Here is a 17,416-nt window from a genome sequence, read left to right as displayed (position 1 = left end):
TTCAGCACTAAAAGGAAATGAGCTATCGAACTGTGAAAAGACATGTAGGAACCTTAAATGCATATTACTAAGTGAAAGAAGACAGCCTGAAAAGACTGCATACTATATAATTCCAACCAAATGACATTCTGGAAAAGGCAAAACTGTGGAGGCAGTAAAAGGATCAGTCATTGCCACGGGTCGGGCAAAGGAAGCATTAATCGAGGTGAGATAGTTACGGTGACAGAGAGGGACAAGGGGCATTGATGTGAGAAGACTTTTGGAGATAAACCTGCCTGGATTTGCTGATGAATTAGATGTAAGGATGAGAGCAAGAGAGGAATCAGGAACAACAGCTAGATTTTGGTTAGATCAACTGAGTAGAGAAAGCTAGTACTATTAAGTAAAAAAGGAAAGAATGGAGGAGGCTGAAGGAAAAGATCTTTTGGTGGGGAGGTGGACTGTTTTTTTTTTGTGGGAAATGATTGGGAAAAAGAGTTCTATTTTGAACATGACAAGTTTGAAGCATCTCTTAGCTAAGTAGGGATGTCAGGTGGGTGGTTGGACAATACGAGTCTGGAGCTTAGAGGTCAGAGTTGGTATTTAAAGCCATGTTACCAAATGAGATCACCTAGGCAAGACTGTGAGTGGAGGAGACAGAACGGCAAAGGAGGAGAGCCAGGCAGGAGCCAAGTGGAGAGAGTGTTCAAGGAGGAGTAAGTGATCAATGGTATCTACTGTTTCAGGAAGGTCAAGGAAGAAGATTCTGGTTCGCTGGACTTGGCAACCTAAAGGTCATCGTGACTTGACAAGAGCTGTTTTGGGAGAGCAGTGGGATGGAAGCCAGACTGGATGGAGTAGGAGGTAAGAAAGTGGAGAAGTTCTGGAGGTAATAACTGGAGAAGTTCTGCTGAGGAGCAAAGAAATGGGGCAGTAACTTGGCTAGTGCTGCTTCCCAATGCTTTGACCTTCTTGTTGACTCTTGTGTCAGAATCACAGTTTTTTTAAATCATTGTAGCTGTCTAATGTCATTTAATATTTATGTAAATGATTTTCAATCATTGTAGCTTTGTAATACAATGTAATATTTATGTAAATGAATACATACTATCCACACAAAGCCCTAGTAGATAGTTGTATGTCACAACTGTACATCCTCCTAGTTGCTGTATGTGGGACACCGCCTCAGCATGGCTTGATGAGCAGTGCATAGGTCCGCACCCAGGATCCCATCTGGCGCACCCTGGGCCGACCAAGCAGAGCGTGTGAACTTAACTGCTACACCACCAGGCCAGCCCCATGTTGCTCTTCTTTTTAAAAAGATTCTTAAGTATTTTTGCCTGTTATTCTTACAGATGAGCTTTAGAATAATTTTTTCAAATTTAAAAAAAATCTCATTGATATTTTAATTGGAATAGTACTCAACATATAAATCAAGTTGGAAAGAATTAATGACCTGATAAAATATTGAGGGGTTCTATCCAGAAACAAGATTTGTTTCTTTATTAATCAAGGCCTTATTTTATTTTGTTCAGCTTTATTGAGGTATAATTGACAAATAAAATTGTAATATATTTAAATTGTACGATGGGATAATTTGATACGTGTACACACTCTGAAAGAATTTATCAAGGCCTGTTTTATATCTCTCAGTAAAGTTTCATAGTTTTCTTCACATATGTTCTTTTCATTTCTTAATAAGTTTCTTTCTTTCTTTATGCATTTTGCATATATTGAATGGGATTTTTCTCCCAATTCTTATATAGAAAAGCTATTGATGGAGATATTTAGCTTTAATCTAATTATATTTTTTCTAACGATTTTCCAAATGTTTCACAACAGTGTAATGACATTTTGGCTTCTCCTTTACTCTTTTCCAAATATTTTATACTTATTATTTCTCCTCTTCCTCTTCCCCCTCCTTTTGCTTCTCGTCTTTTTGCATTGGCTACAACTTGCAAAACAAAGTTAAATGTCAGCATTGATAGCAGAATCTCGATTTCTAATTTTAATGGGAATACCTCTTATATTTCACTGGTAAGTATGGGGCTAGCTGTTCTTTCAAAATAGAATTTTTATCAATTAAGGAGATAGCCTTCTATTATTAATTTTTGACTATACCTTTTGAATATCTATTAAAATGATCATATATTTTTCTTAATTGGCCTATTGACATGTTATTTAATATATTTAAATTTTTATTGAAAAATGTATTGAAAAATGAAAAATGTATATTCTTTTAAAAATAATAATAAAATGAATATCCATGTATCCACCCCATAGGGTAAGAAATAGAACATGACCACTATCTTAGAAGCCCCCTGAGTTCCCCACCCCGAGTCATAACCACTCTCTCCTTGCCTCCCCTACCCCAGTCTCTTGAATTTTTGGTTAATCCTTCCCTTGCTTTGTTTATGGTTTCACCACGTATGTGTATATTCCTAAACAATGTTGAGAAGCAAGCACAATCCTAACTGTAAAAGGAAAGGACAATCTTGTGCTAGATGAAGACTTCTGGGAGAAGAGATGCTGAACAGAGCCTCTGGGTCTTGGTGTGGCTTTGGCTTCTCTGAGAATTTACATGAACCTTTTCTGGGAATGTCAGTGGGTGAGGGCAGGCAGGAGTCCTCGGAAACACAGAGCTCACTGCTATCAGGGCTGTGGTGTTGACCAGATTGGATGTCTGGATGGAACATGTCGGGGCAGTGGGCTGCTCTGTGCTCTCTGCTTCTGAGCTCACTCCTGTCTCCTTCTTTCAGGAGCAGGTCAAAGTGGAACACTTCCTGAGCAGGCAGCGGGGCATGGAGGGGAGAACGGTAGCCTCATTGCACTTGGTCAAGACAAGGCAAGTACAAATAAGAAGTAGGGCCGGGCTCACCCAGACTTCCTGACCTCAGGTTCCAAAGTTGGTCTTCCAAGGAGCTCCCTTTGTCTCTCTCCTTTAGTGGGTCTCCTGAGTCCTGCAAGCCACATTTTCTGCTTTCTCACTTTACTTTCTGGTTTTGGTGGGGCACTCTCTCTAGTAGCTTTTCCAGAAAATGTGCATGGGAGATAAATTTTCTGAAATCTTGTATGTATGAAAATGTATATATTCTTTTTACTTGATTGATAGCTTGAATGAATATAAATTCTAGATTGAAAGTAAATTTTCTTCAGAATTTTGAAAGCATTGCTTTTAACTTCTAGTGTTGCTGTTGAGAAATCCAAAGCCTTTCTGATATCTAATCTTTTGTACATTACTTGTTTTTTTCTTTCTGGAAGTTTCTAGACTCTTCTCTTTAATTTGCCTTCATTTGGGTTTATTTTCATCCAACCCACCCTCGTAACCTGGTAACTCATATCCTTCTGTTCTGGAAAATTTCCTCAAAATAGTTTATTGATGATTTCCTTCCTTCCATTTTCCTCTGTTTTTTTTTTCTTTTTAGAATTTATTATTTTGATATTGACTACTGGAATTGTCCTTTAATTTTCTTTTCTCTCCTATATTTTCTACCTCTTAGTATGTTTGCTTTACTTCCTAGGGAGATTTAATCAACTTTATCTTCCTATATTTCTATTGATGTTTTTGTTTCTGCTGTCATGATTTTGTTTTTCAAGACATAATTGTGGCTGTGAATGTTCCTTTGTATAGCATCTTGTTCTTGTTTCATGGATGCAGTATCTTTGACACTTAACAATGGTCTCTTTGACACTTTCTTCTCTCAATATAACCTGTTTCCTCCAAGTTACTTTTTCTGATTGTTTGTTTTGTCTCTCTCTTCTGCATTAGAAAATTTTCTGGATGCCTGGTAATCCTTGGCCATGATTAAGGTTGTGGGAGGTGGGAGGGAGGCTAATCAGAAACTCTCAGCTCACAGGTTGGGTTTGCCATTGTAGGGTAGTCTAGCTGGGCTGTTGGCGGGGAAACCTCTATGTCAGTATCTTTAGGTCTTTTCTCTTGGGCTGGTGAAATACCCCAGAATAGAGTCTTCCGGTTTCCTGTCTGGAGGACAAAGGTCCTGCTCCCAGCACTTTGGGACCCTGATGGTAGCAGAAGGCTCAGGGTCTCTGCATTCAGCATTCCATATGACATGGTCACATACTCCCCTGGTTTTCTGTATTTTCGGTATGGTATCTCCATTCACAACTGTGCTTGAAGCTTCTCCAACCCACATACCCTCTATCTTACCTTCTTCAGAGGGAAATTCTCCAGGATCTTGCTGGGATTGGGGAGCGACTATTGCTCAGTGGCTGGGAGTTGGGGAAGAGATCTTGGGATCTAACTCCTTCTCATCCTGGTCCTTGTTTTAGCAACCTCTTCCACGGTTCCAGAGGTACCTTGGATGACCGATTTCTGCGCCTTCTGAGAACCTTGCAATATAAACCAAGCTGGTTCTCAATTTTCCCCACTGCCAGTTGACATGTCTTTTTCCTCAGGGCTGATAAGTCAGTAACTGCATGGCTGCCTGCCATCCTGCTTCAAAAATTTTGTGGTGGTTGTCTCTTTTTCTGTTCCCTCCATCCTTGTAGGTCTATCTCTTGATTTAAAAATCTCTTTATTGAAGTTTTAGTGGGGTTTTGGGAGGGAGTGAAATTAGATGTATGCGTTCAATCACCATCTTGACCCAGAACCCTAATTTCCCTTTTCAATATATTTTTAAAAATATAATTCCTGGGAATAACCCTACTTGGTCATGGAGGATTGCTATTTTAATGTACTGGGGTTTGTTTATTTCTGTTTTTCCATTTAGAAGTCTTTAAGTGGACATGATTAGCAGGAAATGAGCCTTTCCATGAGGAGGATTCAAGGAAAATGTCTCTAGCGGGATAACTCTTATTACATATATGAGAGAAAATCAGAGGCTGGATCCCAGTATGCAGCCTCCAGGCAGCCCGTAAAGGAGTGGGTGGGGGCCCTACTAAAGGAGGGACCCTGTAGTGACCCCTGAGGGTACATGTGGGGAATGCCCTTTGCAATGTTTTGTTAAGGGACCTGGAATAAATCCCAGACTTCATCGTTGACATTCTCTGGAGAGGGGCTCAGCTGGTGGCCTGATTTTATCTTATATTAATTGGGGGAATTCTCTGATAAGACAATGAGTCCTGGATGCCTTTCTGAAATGCAACCCATTGCCCATTTGGGCCCCAGAATCATTCATTTGTTTGTTATTCACTTATCTAATATTCCTTGAGCACCATGGGCAAAGTACTATGCTAGCTCTCTATAATGGAGATAGAACCGGCCCTAGGTGACTCTTTAAGCACCCCTTCTCCAACCTTGCAGAGCAGCGAGTGAGGGGTGGATGGAAAGGGGGTCATGGTCACATCCAAGGTCATAACATGGTGACGATAATTTTTCTCTCTCTGTGGCTTGTGATGAGGAATAAGTGAGGAGACTCATAAAGCATCGGACATGGTGCTTGGCACACAGTAGGACATCTGGATTTTGAGGGACAGCTTTATGGGCTGCGAGGACCTCCTGTGTTTTATGTTCTCCTGATACTTTTAAATACCAGCATTTTTGAAGGAACACTTGAGGGGATTTAGAGACAAGACAACATAAATGAACCAGTACCACTTTAATCAGTCACTGCAACAGCATAGTAGGGTTCACAACGTGACCGCCCTGCTGGTTAGTCATCTTCAACGCAGTGGCAGCATTGTGGGCTCTCTTACATTCCTGAGGCTGCACACTCTTTCTTCGACTTCACTGTTCTGCTCTAACACCTTACTGGAAACAAGTTGTAATCCACCTCTCACAAGCAGTTTAGCTCACCATTCTTCCTGGCAGACATTTCTGAAACTCTGAGTATTTTTGACCAATTGGTTTTAGCAAAAAGAAATGTTACACAGGGATTGACACTCGGTGGGTCACCTGTGAAGTGTTCGAGGCACTTGCCTGAGCAGTACAACTGTTGAAAGCCACCAGGTGGTGGAGAGGGCAGCAGAGAGACTGGGTTCAAGGCAGAGAGACTGGGTTCAAGTCTCTGCCAAGCTGTGTATCTTGGGCAAATTCGTTACTTTTCTGAGCCCATTTACCTATCTGTGAAATGGGGACACCCACAGGGTTGTGGTGTGAACTAGAGATAAGAGGTGTAGAAATGCCTATTACACTTCTACTCGTGGCTTATTACACGTAGTGGTTCTTCTTGCCTGGGGTGCCATCCTGGGGCAGGCTGCCCGGTGTGTGCGTGTGTGTGCGCACACGAGTGTGCGCGCGCGGCGCCCTGGCCCTCGGGTGTGTTGCCCGGGGAAAGCGTGCGTGTGGATGCGTGTGATGGGCCGCCCTGGGAGTGTGTGGCTGCCGGCGGCAGGCTGAGAACGCGGCGCCCGCGCCGGCGGCGGCTGACTGGCAGCGCTGGGTGAATGAGCGCGCGTGCGGGCGACCCGCGCAGAGGCGGCGGCGGCGGCGGCGGCTCGGCGCTGCGGTGCGCGCCCGCCTGCGGGCTCTGGTGGGGGGCGGACCGCGGACCGCGGGCCGGGCAGGAGGAGGAGGAGGAGAGAGGGAGGGAGGGAGGAGGGGCGGGAGCGCGGGAGGGAGGGAGGGCGCGCGGGCGGTCAGAGCGCGGCTGCCGCGGAGCCCCAGCGCGGGCGGCTCTGCCGGGGAGGGAGGCTGGCAGCCAGGAGGCGGCGCCGCGGCGAGGGAGCGCGGAGCACCGGCCGGGCCGCCCGCCTCGGGACCGCGCTGCGGGCAGCGGGCCGGGCCGGCCAGACCGGGGGCAGCGCGTCGGCGAAGCCGCAGTCGCCGGGGCTAGCCGAGGGGGCGTCGGGAGCGACCGAAAGACCCGGCGAGACTCGGCGGAGCGTTGCCCAGCTGGGCTCCTGGGCCGCCGCGACCGCCCCTTCCCGGGGGACTTGGCAGAGGAGACCCGCCTGCGGGAGGGAGCGAGAGGAGCAGGTCGGGGAGAGAGAAGGAGGGGGAGAGAGAGCGAGTCTGCACGGGTGGATGGGTGTGTATGTGGGGGGATGATGGTGTGTGATGTGTGTCTGTGAGGAGTGTGTGAATGTATGTGTAGGGGTGTGTGTGCCTCTCTATGTGACTGTATATACTGTGTGTGTCTGAGGTGGGGGGGGTGTGTGTGAGAGAGAGAGAGGGAGAGAGAGAGAGAGAGAGGGAGGGAGGGAGGGAGGGAGAGAGAGAGAGACAGGAGGCTGGGAGCTCATAGAGCTTGGGTCTGAACCCAGGTAGGAGGGATGGAGGCTCAGCAGGACCGAATGTGTGTGTGTGTGTGCGCGGACACTGTGTGCAGGGGTGTGTGAAGGGTGTGGGTGAGCGTGTCATGGGTGCTAGGTATGGCTGTGTGTGTGATGTAAGGGTGCCGGGTGCACGTGTGTCCCTGGCTCACCCTCCCCTTCCCCCACCAGATGCGTGTGTGGGGGGGGGCGTGGATTCTGGGGAGCGGGGAGGAGTCTGCTGCGGCAGCCCCTTGGCCAGTTTGCCTGCCTGGCCGTCCTCCCAAGAGATGGCCAAGCTGCCCCTCCCCCAAACACTTCTAGGGTTAAGGGGAAGGGAGCAGGCCAAGCCCCAGGAAAGAGGGGAAAGGCTGAAGGGACAGCTTCTTCCAGACCAGGGCACCCTGCTTCTCTGGCGGAGCCAGGCTGCCTTCTCCATCTCTGCAGATCACTCAGCTCTGTGCTTTGCCCTTCCCAGGGCCCTGTGCTCCCCACGGGAGCTGAGTGAGTGAGAGGGCCAACATCTTAGATTGGGGCTGGAGGTGGCGGTGGGAATAGGTTGAGACTCATCTGTGAGGGTTCCAAAAGAACCTCACAGCTTGTTCACAGTTGTATTACCAGAGGGTGCTTGGCACATAGTAGGCCTCAACAAATATTTGAGGGTGGAAGGGAGGATAGAGAGAAGAGAGGGAGGGAAGGGATCTGGGTCTGGGAGTCAAGTCTACTCGGTCTGCTATCAGTCAAGGATGAGGGCAGCTGGTTGCAGTCAGACCCCAGTCCCCAGACTGAGTAGGTGGGGGAGGCAAGGCTTTAGGGAGAGGGAGCCTTAGCTGGAAGTGAGGGAAAACTGTGGGGCAGAGATTTGTGCTGGGGTCTGAATGTACAGGAAGGAGCTGGCATCTCTCCTTGGGCAGAACCTTTGTGTCCTGCCCCCACCCCCTGCTTCTCTGCGATCAGAAGCCTCCCTCTGGGGCATCAGATCCCAGGCAGCCAGGGCTCATAGCGCCTCTCCTCTCTCCAGGACATTCGTGCTCAAAAGGTGCTGAAGAACTGAGCCCCCTGCCAGTGGAGGCCACCCCAGGCCAGGTGGGGCCATGGCGGGGCATGGCTGTCTGGGGCTGGGGCTGTTCTGCTGGGTCCTGCTTGCTATTCCCGTGGGCCCCCAGCCTGCCTCCTCCATCCCAGGTGTCCCTCTCACCACTTTGACCCCACCACCTCAGAGTGAGGCCTCTATGCTGTCTCTCAACCTGGGACTTAACTTCAAATTCCACCTCCGGGGACCTGCTGCTGCCTGGGGGAGCCCAGTCACAGAGACGCAGCGGCTGTCTCCTGGGTTGAGCCGGGAACCAGAGGAAGAGGTGGCCAGTGGGCTGAGGACTGACCCGCTTTGGGAACTGCTGGTGAGCTCCCTCGGGAACTCTCCCCCAGAGTGGGGCTCTGCTGAAGGCAGCTCCACTCCCTGGGCCTCCTCTCTGCCTCTGGAATCCACAGCCCGCCTCTCTGGGCCCACCAACCGGCCTACTGCTCCCTATCAGCCCAGGATGGGCACTGTGACTTGGGACACTGCTCTGACGACTACAGCATCTCCATCCAGTGCTCCCAGACCCCACCAGAGTGAGCTGGAGCTGAAGTTTGACATGGCGCTGAGAGCGGGTGCAGCCCCTACACTTGGGCATCGAACACTGCCCCTGCTGCCCAGCCTGCGGGCCAGCCTGGCAGAGATTGCTGGGCGCCTGGGACCCTTTGGTGAGTACCCACCCCATCCTGAGGAGAGCTCCTGCCAGGCAGCCCTGGCAGGTGGGAGGAAGCTTCAGCCCGGGATCCTTTTGCAGGGTTCTTCGGCACTACTCTGTCCCCACTCCGGAACTTCTCAGGCCCCAGCTCCCTGGGCGCAACTACATCCCCAAGCTCTGCCTCTGGAGTTGCACATTCTCCAGGTGAGTGTTTATTTCATTGCAACAAACATTTGCGGGAGACCTGTACATGCCGGGCGCTGTGCTAGAGACCTAACCAGCACCTCCTCTTCTTCCTTGACTCAAGGGAGGCCTGCATTGCTTCTCCCAGGCCCTGGCACATGAGACAGTGCTCCCATTGGGAAATGCCCTCTTTGCCGTACTGAGTCTGGTTTGGTCCTTGTAGCTTAGCTCTTGGTGGACATGTGGCTACAATTCCTGGGATAGTGGCTCTCTTGGGGCAAACTCTGGGGAAGGACAGGATTTTCTCCAAAGCCCCAGAGGCCAATGCTAGCTGGTAGGATGGCACTGGAGCCCACATATTCCCTTTGTAGGGTTCTTTGGCACCTCTCTGTCCCCACCCCCAACCCTCCTGGAGAGAAAGCTCTTAAGTCCAAGCCCGCTGGACCCAGCTGCTTCTCTAAGCTCTGCCTTGATTGCAACAGCATCGTTAGGTAAGTGTCCAATTCAATTGAACTTGACAATTATTTATTGAACACTTACTACATGCTAGCCCCTCATTGGCATTCTGGGACCCTTTTATTTCATTGTCACCATAATCATAATCACCATTCTCTTCATCATCACCATGGAGATATATATTAACGGTCTGAGAACAAGTGTTGCTGGGGATAGTCCTACACAGAGTTAAGTAATGGTCCTCTGGGAGTTTTGCAATCACAGGGCAGAGCAGGATGTAGACAAATGTATCAAGGGCCAACAGACACAGGAACTCCTTCATGATTTCCACAGCCTCAGCACTAACCCCACCCTCCACTCCAGTCTGCCTGGGCTGCCTCCTCACCCCCACCCCCACCTTGGGGCTTTCTCCTTTGCTGTCTGATCTGACATGACATGCTGTCACATATAGGCAGAGCTGGGCCCTCACTGGGAAGACGTTGAAGAGGAGACCTCAAGCAGACAGACGCCATCCTTATTCAAGGGAACCTTTCAGAAGATGCACATAGACAGGCTGGTGGTGCAGAGGAAAGACCAGGGACTCCGAAATCTTGAGACTTGGCTTTGAATCCCAATTCACTTTCTAACTAGCTGTGTGACCTTGGGCAGGTTACTTAACCTCTCTGAACCTAAATTTTCTCATATATTGAGGGTTTAATAATAGTACCTATTTTGTTATTGTGAAGCTTGCAGATAATGTAAGCTCCTGGCATGAGGCAGGGCATAAAGTAGAAGCTCATTAAATAGTAGCTGTTAACCTTGTTTATTCCCCAAATACACTTATAGACCCTACATCTTAGACACCACAACCCTGGCCCCAAGATGTGATGGGACAACACATAAGCCACAGGGCAGAGGGCACACTGCTCCAGGAGAGGTTCTGGTAGGTGAGGCCAAGGGAGCCATGGAGAGGGACCTCCAGGCCCAGCTTTGCTCTGCAAAGGGTTCACTGTGCTGTGAATCCTCTCAGCCACCCCGCATTAGGGACCTGCTCAGCAGTGGAAACCACTGGTTGTTCCAGTTTCTTCCAGCTCCAGACTTAACACAGCACCTGACTCTTGCTCACTCCTGCGTGGTCACTGCACTCCCGGGCATGTGGGTGAGGAGGTTGCCATCCCCTCCCCATCCAGCCCAGTGTGCAGCAGTGGCAGGATCTGCTGTGGGGTGGGGGGCAGGCTCTGTGGCCTCAGGGGAAGGATGCTGGCTGGCAGTCTGTCAGCCTTAGTGACAGTGCTGGCCAGGCAGGTTTAATGAGTCTGGACAGTATCAGAGGCAGCCCCGCCCTCCTTCCCCCTCCTCACTGATGGCTGCAGGAACCCAGCCTCTTCCTGGCTATTCCTCTTGGATAAACCCAGGAGGGCTACAGGCCTCCTAGAGAGAAGGCCAAGGGGCCTTGCTCATGTCAGCAGCATGTGTGGGGAGTAGTGTCAAGCAATTAGAGGACAAAGGGAATCTCTCTATGTCTCCTCTAGGATCTTTCTAACTGAGGTGCAGTTAACCCTTGACCCTAGGGCTTCTCTTCTCTCCCATTAGGTCCCCTTCACCTTGGACAGAGCTTGTATTCAGACAGTACTCACCGGAACAGTTGTACAGATCCTTAGCATACTGAAAGACTTTCATACCAGTTGATAAGTACCTACTCCCCTTAGCCCCCTGAGCTTTCCCCTCTACTCCCTGACCACCCTGGCTGGCATCCGTTCGGATTGGCTGGCACCATTTCCATTTCCAGTTGTTAAATATTTCGAATGTTGCACTTACAGAGAGTATCCATCCTCCATGATCCTGGAGGTGGGGGTGGGGAGAGGGATGGGGCCAGACCACTGAACAGGCTGCAGCTTCTGGTATCCAGAGTGGAGAGTGATTCCCTAGCCCTTTGATCTGGGCAGCTGGTGGATAATCAGGCCTGACTTTTCCATAAGTCGGGCCGGCCCCTCTCCCTGGCTCCTCCCCAGCCAGCTCCGGCCTCACCAGTTACTCACATTGACATCCCATCTTGTCCCTTGCCCCTGAAGTCAAGAGGGGTGCCAGGGCAAGTGAGACCACCTTGGAAGGCAGGCCTGCTCAGGAGAGGGATCCTAGGAAGTCACTGTCTTCTGGGGGAAAACTGAGGGCTTCTTCTGGGGAAGCTTTGAATGGGGAGACAGGAGATGAGGTCAAGTGGACCCTTCAAAGGCAGAAGCTGGGTCTTCTTTACCTGTCCCCACCTACACCTGGCCCACTGGGCATGCCCTGCCCTCTGGCGCAGTGCTCCTAGTTTACAACTCCCTCCTCTGACACCTGAGCTCTGCCTGTGCTTTGCCTATTTTCTGGTTTTTATTCCTTTTTGGCTTCTTAGGAATGTTGAAATTTGCTCTAGTTGCCATAGTGCTTTGGGTCAGAGGTGAGAGATGGGGTTTCCTGTGGCCCTTAGGTGAGAAGTGGAGCTGGAAGAAGGTGGGGGGGAGCAGACCTGAGAGCTGAATGTGACTGTATAGTGAGCAAGGAGGAGGGCATGAGGGGCCACAGGCTGGCGCAGGCTGTGGGGCTCCTGGTCTCCCTGCCTCTCTGCAGAGCCCACCAAGGCCAAGGAAAGGCCAAGCAAACTCATCTGCTTTGCAGGAGTGGGCTGGGCAAGGGTATTGGCGGGGACCAAGGAAGGAGGGCTGAGGGAGGGTGTGTGTGTATTTGATCCTGCTAACGTCAGACTGATCCCCCCGCCCCAGGTCAAGCTGTCCCTTCCCAGTGAATGGTTCCTTATTTAACTCATGGGTGTGTCCTCATTAGGTGTTTAGAGATGGTCAGTCCATCCAAATGGTGTTCTTTAAACAGAGTTCACAAAGGGAGACAACATGTTGATGTTCACTCATTTGATTAATTGTTAACTTTCTAAGCAAGTTTGGGATGTGCTAAGGGACAACAGTCTTTTGTTAATCAAATTGAGAGCTAGTTTGAGGCCAGAAACAGTCACATTCACACAAACACAAACTGATGACTGATCACTGATAAACGTGATCATATATTGAATGCTCATTACGCACTAGACACTCCAAAGAGCTTTGCACACATCGTCCATTTATCCTCATAACAGCCCTGTGCAGTACGTACTCTTCCCCATTTCAGACTTAAGGAAGGTAATGGAATGGGAACCAGGGCACATGCTGCCATTTGCAGTAGGCAGTGAGCTGTGTATATTTAATTTTTTGGTTGGTCCCGCTCTGCCCTCCCCAGTTGTCCAAGTCTATCTTCCTCTCCCCTCTCTCCAGAGCCACTTTCTGCCCCTCTCACTCCTTTCCCTTGTTCTCAGGACGGCTCTGTTTTGCATGTCCTCAGTATGAGCTGGCACTGCCTGGGGTAGGGGTGTTCCTGAGGTCTTCCTGTATTGTCCAGCTGGGGCATGGCTGGGGCATGGCCAGGCAGTTGGGGCAGGAGTCTGGTTGTCAGGAGACCCCCTCCATTCTACATCTTCCTCCTATGCACCTCCCCATCCCCATCAGGCTGTCCCCATCCTTCACCACCATCTTTCTCCCTCCTTCCTTGCCTGTAGATACAGTTCTGCTGAGCCTGCTAAGTGGGGTAGGGAGAGGTTCAGCCTGAAGCATCTTCCCTTGCTGCCTGGCCATAGGGAGAATCCTTGAGTCTAACACTTTTTAACTCCTCTCTTGTTCCAAGAGAGTAGAATTAGGGATCGTACTCCTCACCCTCTCTCACTTGACTTCCTTTTCCCCAATGGATGTGGTGAAGATGTTGGAGCACAAGAGGGGACTGGAGGCTTGAGTTAGCAAACCCCAGAGCACCTGAGGGGCTCACTCACTAAGATGGCATTTTATCCCACTATGACCTCCCTAGTTGTTCCTTCCTGGGAAGTTCAACGGTAGCCTCGAGACTCAGGGAAGTCCATCTCAATGTCACCTTCCATAAAAGGGGGTGAGAACCAAAGGGGCATCTATATTAAGAGCCTTAGAGCAATGGCTTTGTGGTTGAGTCAGGATGGCGACCATGGCCATAGGTAGGCTGAGGGTTGAGGGTATAGCAGGCAGAAAGGCCAGTGAATAGGAAACACTGTGTTCTTCTCAGGGTGCTGAGGACAGGAGGGTCTTGCCTCTTCCCCTGTTGTGTGTGTGCACGTGCAAGCATAGGGGCTTTTCCTGAAGAGACACGGAGAAGGGATAGGCAGTTGAAAAAGGACAGGGGAAGCTTCTCCTAGCAGTGAAGTGGGAGTTGGGAGTCAGGGGTGCAGAACAAGACGTAAGCAAATTAGTATTATGAAGAGGCTCTGGAATTGTGGTAAGGGGCTCAGAGTGGTGCTCAGATCTGGATTCTAGTTGCGGCTCTGCCAAATTGTGACTTTGGATAAGTCACTTTGCCTCTAGGCAGAGCCTCAATATTTTCATCAGGCAAATAAGAGGATTCATTTATTCAGTGAATATCTGCTCAGTGCCAGCTCTGTGCCAGGCACCATTTTAGGCATGGGGATTCAGATGTGAGCAAAGCAAACAAAAATCCCTGTTCTTAATGAAGCTTCCTTCCTGGTGGGAGGATTGAAGTAGAAGGGGCTTCTACAGTTCCTTCCAGTTGTAAAATTCCGTAACTTCTCAAGAAAAACCCTTTTCAGTAAAAGCACAGAATGATGAAGGGAAATGAGCAAAGCAGGGAGCTGGGGGTGGGTTGGGGTGGGGGGAAAGGATGAGAGCTGAAACTACTGTGCGAGGAGTTTGATGGGGAAGGGGAAAGCGAGGGGCTGAGAAGTCCGGTGAGTCTCATATTTCAGACAAGTGTATCCCGGATGCCAGGAGGACTCTTTGACTGGGGTGGGCAGGGGGAGGGCTGCACATTTGCCTCAGACAAACATTCTTTGCCCACAGACCCCATCATCCCCACTTCTGGCCCTGATGACCCCTCTTCTGCCAGCCTTGGGAACCCCTCGGTGCAGCCAGAGTGTGGGCCAGGGTCCTGCAGCATTGGAGAACTGCCTGAACGGGAGGGGCAGCCTCCTGTGGCCCGGCTGCCCCTCTTCTTCCTGACCCTGGAGGCCGACTGGGCAGAGGCCAGGGCTCACTGGGGGCTGGCCTGGGAGGCCCATGTGTACGGGGTAGGCGCACTCTTCGGCCTGGTGGCCCTGCTAGCGCTGCTGGCTCTGGCCCTCTTGCCCTGGCGCTGCCCGCCCGGCACCCCCTGCCTGGCACTGCTGGACCTGCTCCTGTTCTCGGCCGGGACCACGCGGGCCTTCCCGCTCTTCTACGACGCCTATGGGCACCGCGACCGGCTGCCCGCACTCGCCTGGCTGCTGCTGCAGGACCTTCCGCTGCCCTGCTTGGCCGCCGGCCTGGGCCTGGCCTGCCTGCTGCTGGCCCGGCCGCGCCCGCCGCGGTGCCCCGCCGGCCTGGCCGCGCTGCTGCTGCTGGGGCTGGGGCTGGCGGCCGCCGCTGCCCTCGGGAGCGCCGCCCACCGCCCGCTGCGGCCTCTGCGGCTCGCCTCCCGCGGGCTGCACGCTTTCCTTGCCGCCCTCCTTTCCGGGCTCCTGCTGGCGCTCTCCTGCTGGGGGGGTCGGCGGCGGAGGGCCGGAGCGCCCCTGGGAGGGTCCAGCTTCAAGGGCGCCACCCCTCTCCCGCAGGCGCGCAGCCCCTTCGCCCCGCGGGAGTCCTGGCGGCGCGCGGCGCGCACGGCCCCGGTGGCAGGCACCTTTGGGCTGCTGAGCGGAGCCCTGCAAGGCTACGAGGTGCTGCACGCCCTGGGTTATGGCGGCCAGCCGGGCCTGGAGGGTCCCTGGCCCTGGTGGGCCTTCCAGCTGGGCCTGCGCCTGGGCGAGGTGGGCGTCGCGCTCCCCTTGGCGCTGCTGGGCCTCTACCCGGCGCTCTGCAGCCCCCGCGTACCGCCGCGCTGCTGGGCCAAGCTCTTCCGCCTGTCCCCGGGCCACGCGGCCCCGCTGCTGCCTGGAGGCTGGGTCACCGGGCCCCCGGACAAGGAGCCCCTAGGTAGCGCCATGGCGCGTGGCGACACGGAGCTGCTGCAGCTGTGCGCCCTGGCAGGGCCAGGCCCCGACCTCCTACTCCAGGGAGGTGGCTGCCGGGGCTTCGAAGGCGCGGCCGCAAACCCAGCCCCTTCCCCGGCCTCCTCCCCCTGCAGCGATTACACCGTGGACTTCCGCCCTCCATCCCCAATCAACCTGCGGCGCAGCATCGAGGAGGCCCTCTGCAGCGAGGCTCTGCTTACTCCCGGCCTTTTCCAGGGCCCTGCCTTCGGGGAAGCCCTGCCTGGTCTCGGCCTCTACCGCACCACCTCGCTGGGGGCGCAGACAGGGCCCGGGCCCAGTAGGAGGTTTGAGGAGGCCCCTGGCTCCCCGGCTCCCCTGGAGCTGCCGTCTCCCGGGGCCTGGCCCGCGGGCAGCAGCGCCTCATCCGGCTCGCTGTGTGGACTCTCGCGGGACAGCTCGTCCATGCTGCTATGCTCCAGCCCGGACAGGCCCCCACGCTGTCCGCTGGTTTGCGTCCTCAGTCCCCCGAGGCCCTCAGGAAGCAGCCCTAGCCTCCCGGCCTCAGGATCCTACCAGGCCCTATCCCCACCCTCCCGCGACTCCCCAGAGCCTGCTCCTGAGCTGCAGGCCGAAGAGGCCTTGCTGCAGGAGCAATTCCTGGACGCCTGCCGACAGATCGACGAGCTGAGCATGGGGAGCGACACCATAGACCTGTGAAGAGGCGGCCCCCTCGCTGTCCCGGCCATACGCCCCCTTCTGGCGCCTGCTCCGCCCGAGACCTGCACACTGTAACCCTTCCCCAATCCTGCCTGGCTCAGATACCTCTCCCTGCTTCCTTCCCCATCCAGGGACCCCTGGGTGGGTGGGTCAGCAGCCAGGCTCTGTTGATTGGGAATTAGTGCCACCTTTTCTGGAGCCCTGGGCGCTGATGCCTTCAGCTGCAATTCTAGGCTGGCCGGGGTCCCACTTTCCTTGGCATTCACCAGCAATAAAGCTCCAAGGTGCTCCACTCCTGACCACCACTGCCCACCCTGGTGCTGAGTGAGAGGGGCTGTCTTCAGAAGACCTCGGGACTGGCCTCAGTCCCCATACCCACCTCTGCCATGCCCAGGAATCCCATCCCTGCGTGAGTGAGAGTCCCTGTCCTCCCTGTGACTCTTTCCCATAGAAGGGTCCATAGCCCATCTAGCAGACTTCACAGCAGTTGGGTGGGAGGTAGGCGCTTTCAGAGTTAATTTATCAATAAAATATTTTCAGAGGAGAAAGGTTTGACCTTCTTGGGAAAGCTCAACAAGGCAACAGCACCAGTGGTTCTGCCATAACTGGAAGAGAAGCTGTGTTTGGGTGGGGTGGGTACATCTCAGACCCCAGCGACCTTCTGTCCTGACTGCAAGGAGGCTTGTCCAGTGGCTGGGATGAGTGAGGGTCCTGGAAGCAGCCCCTTGAAGGCCCTTCTGACTCTCTGGGAAGTGGCTTTTCAGAGATGAAACATGGCCCTGAGAGGTGAAACAGAAACTCTGCAGTCGTTGGTGGAAATGCCTGTGTTTGTAGGAACCTCCCTTCAGCAGCCTAGGGACTAGTTAGTGGTAAAGTTCTTTCTGGAGATGTTGATACACATGTCAAGGGCTTGATCACCTTGAGCTGGCAGCCCCAGCAATACTCCTGCCACATTCCCACGGTTTGGGATTCACAGAGGAAACCACCTTCTCCGTCCACCAACAGAGCCTCTTCAAGGTTAGACTTACAACTCTCCTTTCCCCTGCAGAACACACATTTCCCATCGGTACAGATCCTCCTTGGAGAAAGCCTGTCTTTCCCAAACCCCAGCCCCATCCTACCTACCAAAGCAGAACTCACAGTGCAGAAACCCATAAACACATCCGGCCGTCAGCCACTCTGTAATCCCTCCCTTGTCTGGAGCGTT

At 52.5% G+C, this 17,416-nt stretch overlaps 1 protein-coding gene across 2 annotated transcripts; it reads left to right on the top strand.

The window, feature by feature from the left end:
• Positions 1–6,614: 6,614 nt before the first annotated feature.
• PRRT4 (proline rich transmembrane protein 4) lies at positions 6,615–17,416 on the top strand. 2 transcript variants are annotated; one of them, XM_058529407.1, is made up of 5 exons: positions 6,615–6,856; positions 8,153–8,877; positions 8,964–9,068; positions 9,419–9,538; positions 14,384–17,416. In XM_058529407.1, exons 2-5 carry the CDS (start codon positions 8,226–8,228, stop codon positions 16,207–16,209), a joined length of 2,703 nt encoding a protein of 900 aa, XP_058385390.1. In that variant the 5' UTR covers positions 6,615–6,856; positions 8,153–8,225; the 3' UTR covers positions 16,210–17,416. The 2 variants fall into 2 exon arrangements, with proteins under 2 accessions (XP_058385390.1, XP_058385394.1); XM_058529411.1 differs by lacking the exon at positions 9,419–9,538.

This window comes from Diceros bicornis, chromosome 3, assembly GCF_020826845.1.
Source record: "Diceros bicornis minor isolate mBicDic1 chromosome 3, mDicBic1.mat.cur, whole genome shotgun sequence".
NCBI classification, from domain to species: domain Eukaryota; kingdom Metazoa; phylum Chordata; class Mammalia; order Perissodactyla; family Rhinocerotidae; genus Diceros; species Diceros bicornis.
This window is presented reverse-complemented; position numbering and strand designations above follow the sequence as displayed.

Excerpts from the sequence above, each read along its gene's own strand:
- PRRT4 (XM_058529407.1), top strand. The coding sequence starts at position 8,226 with ATGGCGGGGCATGGCTGTCTGGGGCTGGGGCTGTTCTGCTGGGTCCTG. Across the intron at positions 8,878-8,963 it reads TGGGCGCCTGGGACCCTTTG|GGTTCTTCGGCACTACTCTG; the intron begins GTGAGTACCCAC and ends ATCCTTTTGCAG. Across the intron at positions 9,069-9,418 it reads TGGAGTTGCACATTCTCCAG|GGTTCTTTGGCACCTCTCTG; the intron begins GTGAGTGTTTAT and ends TTCCCTTTGTAG.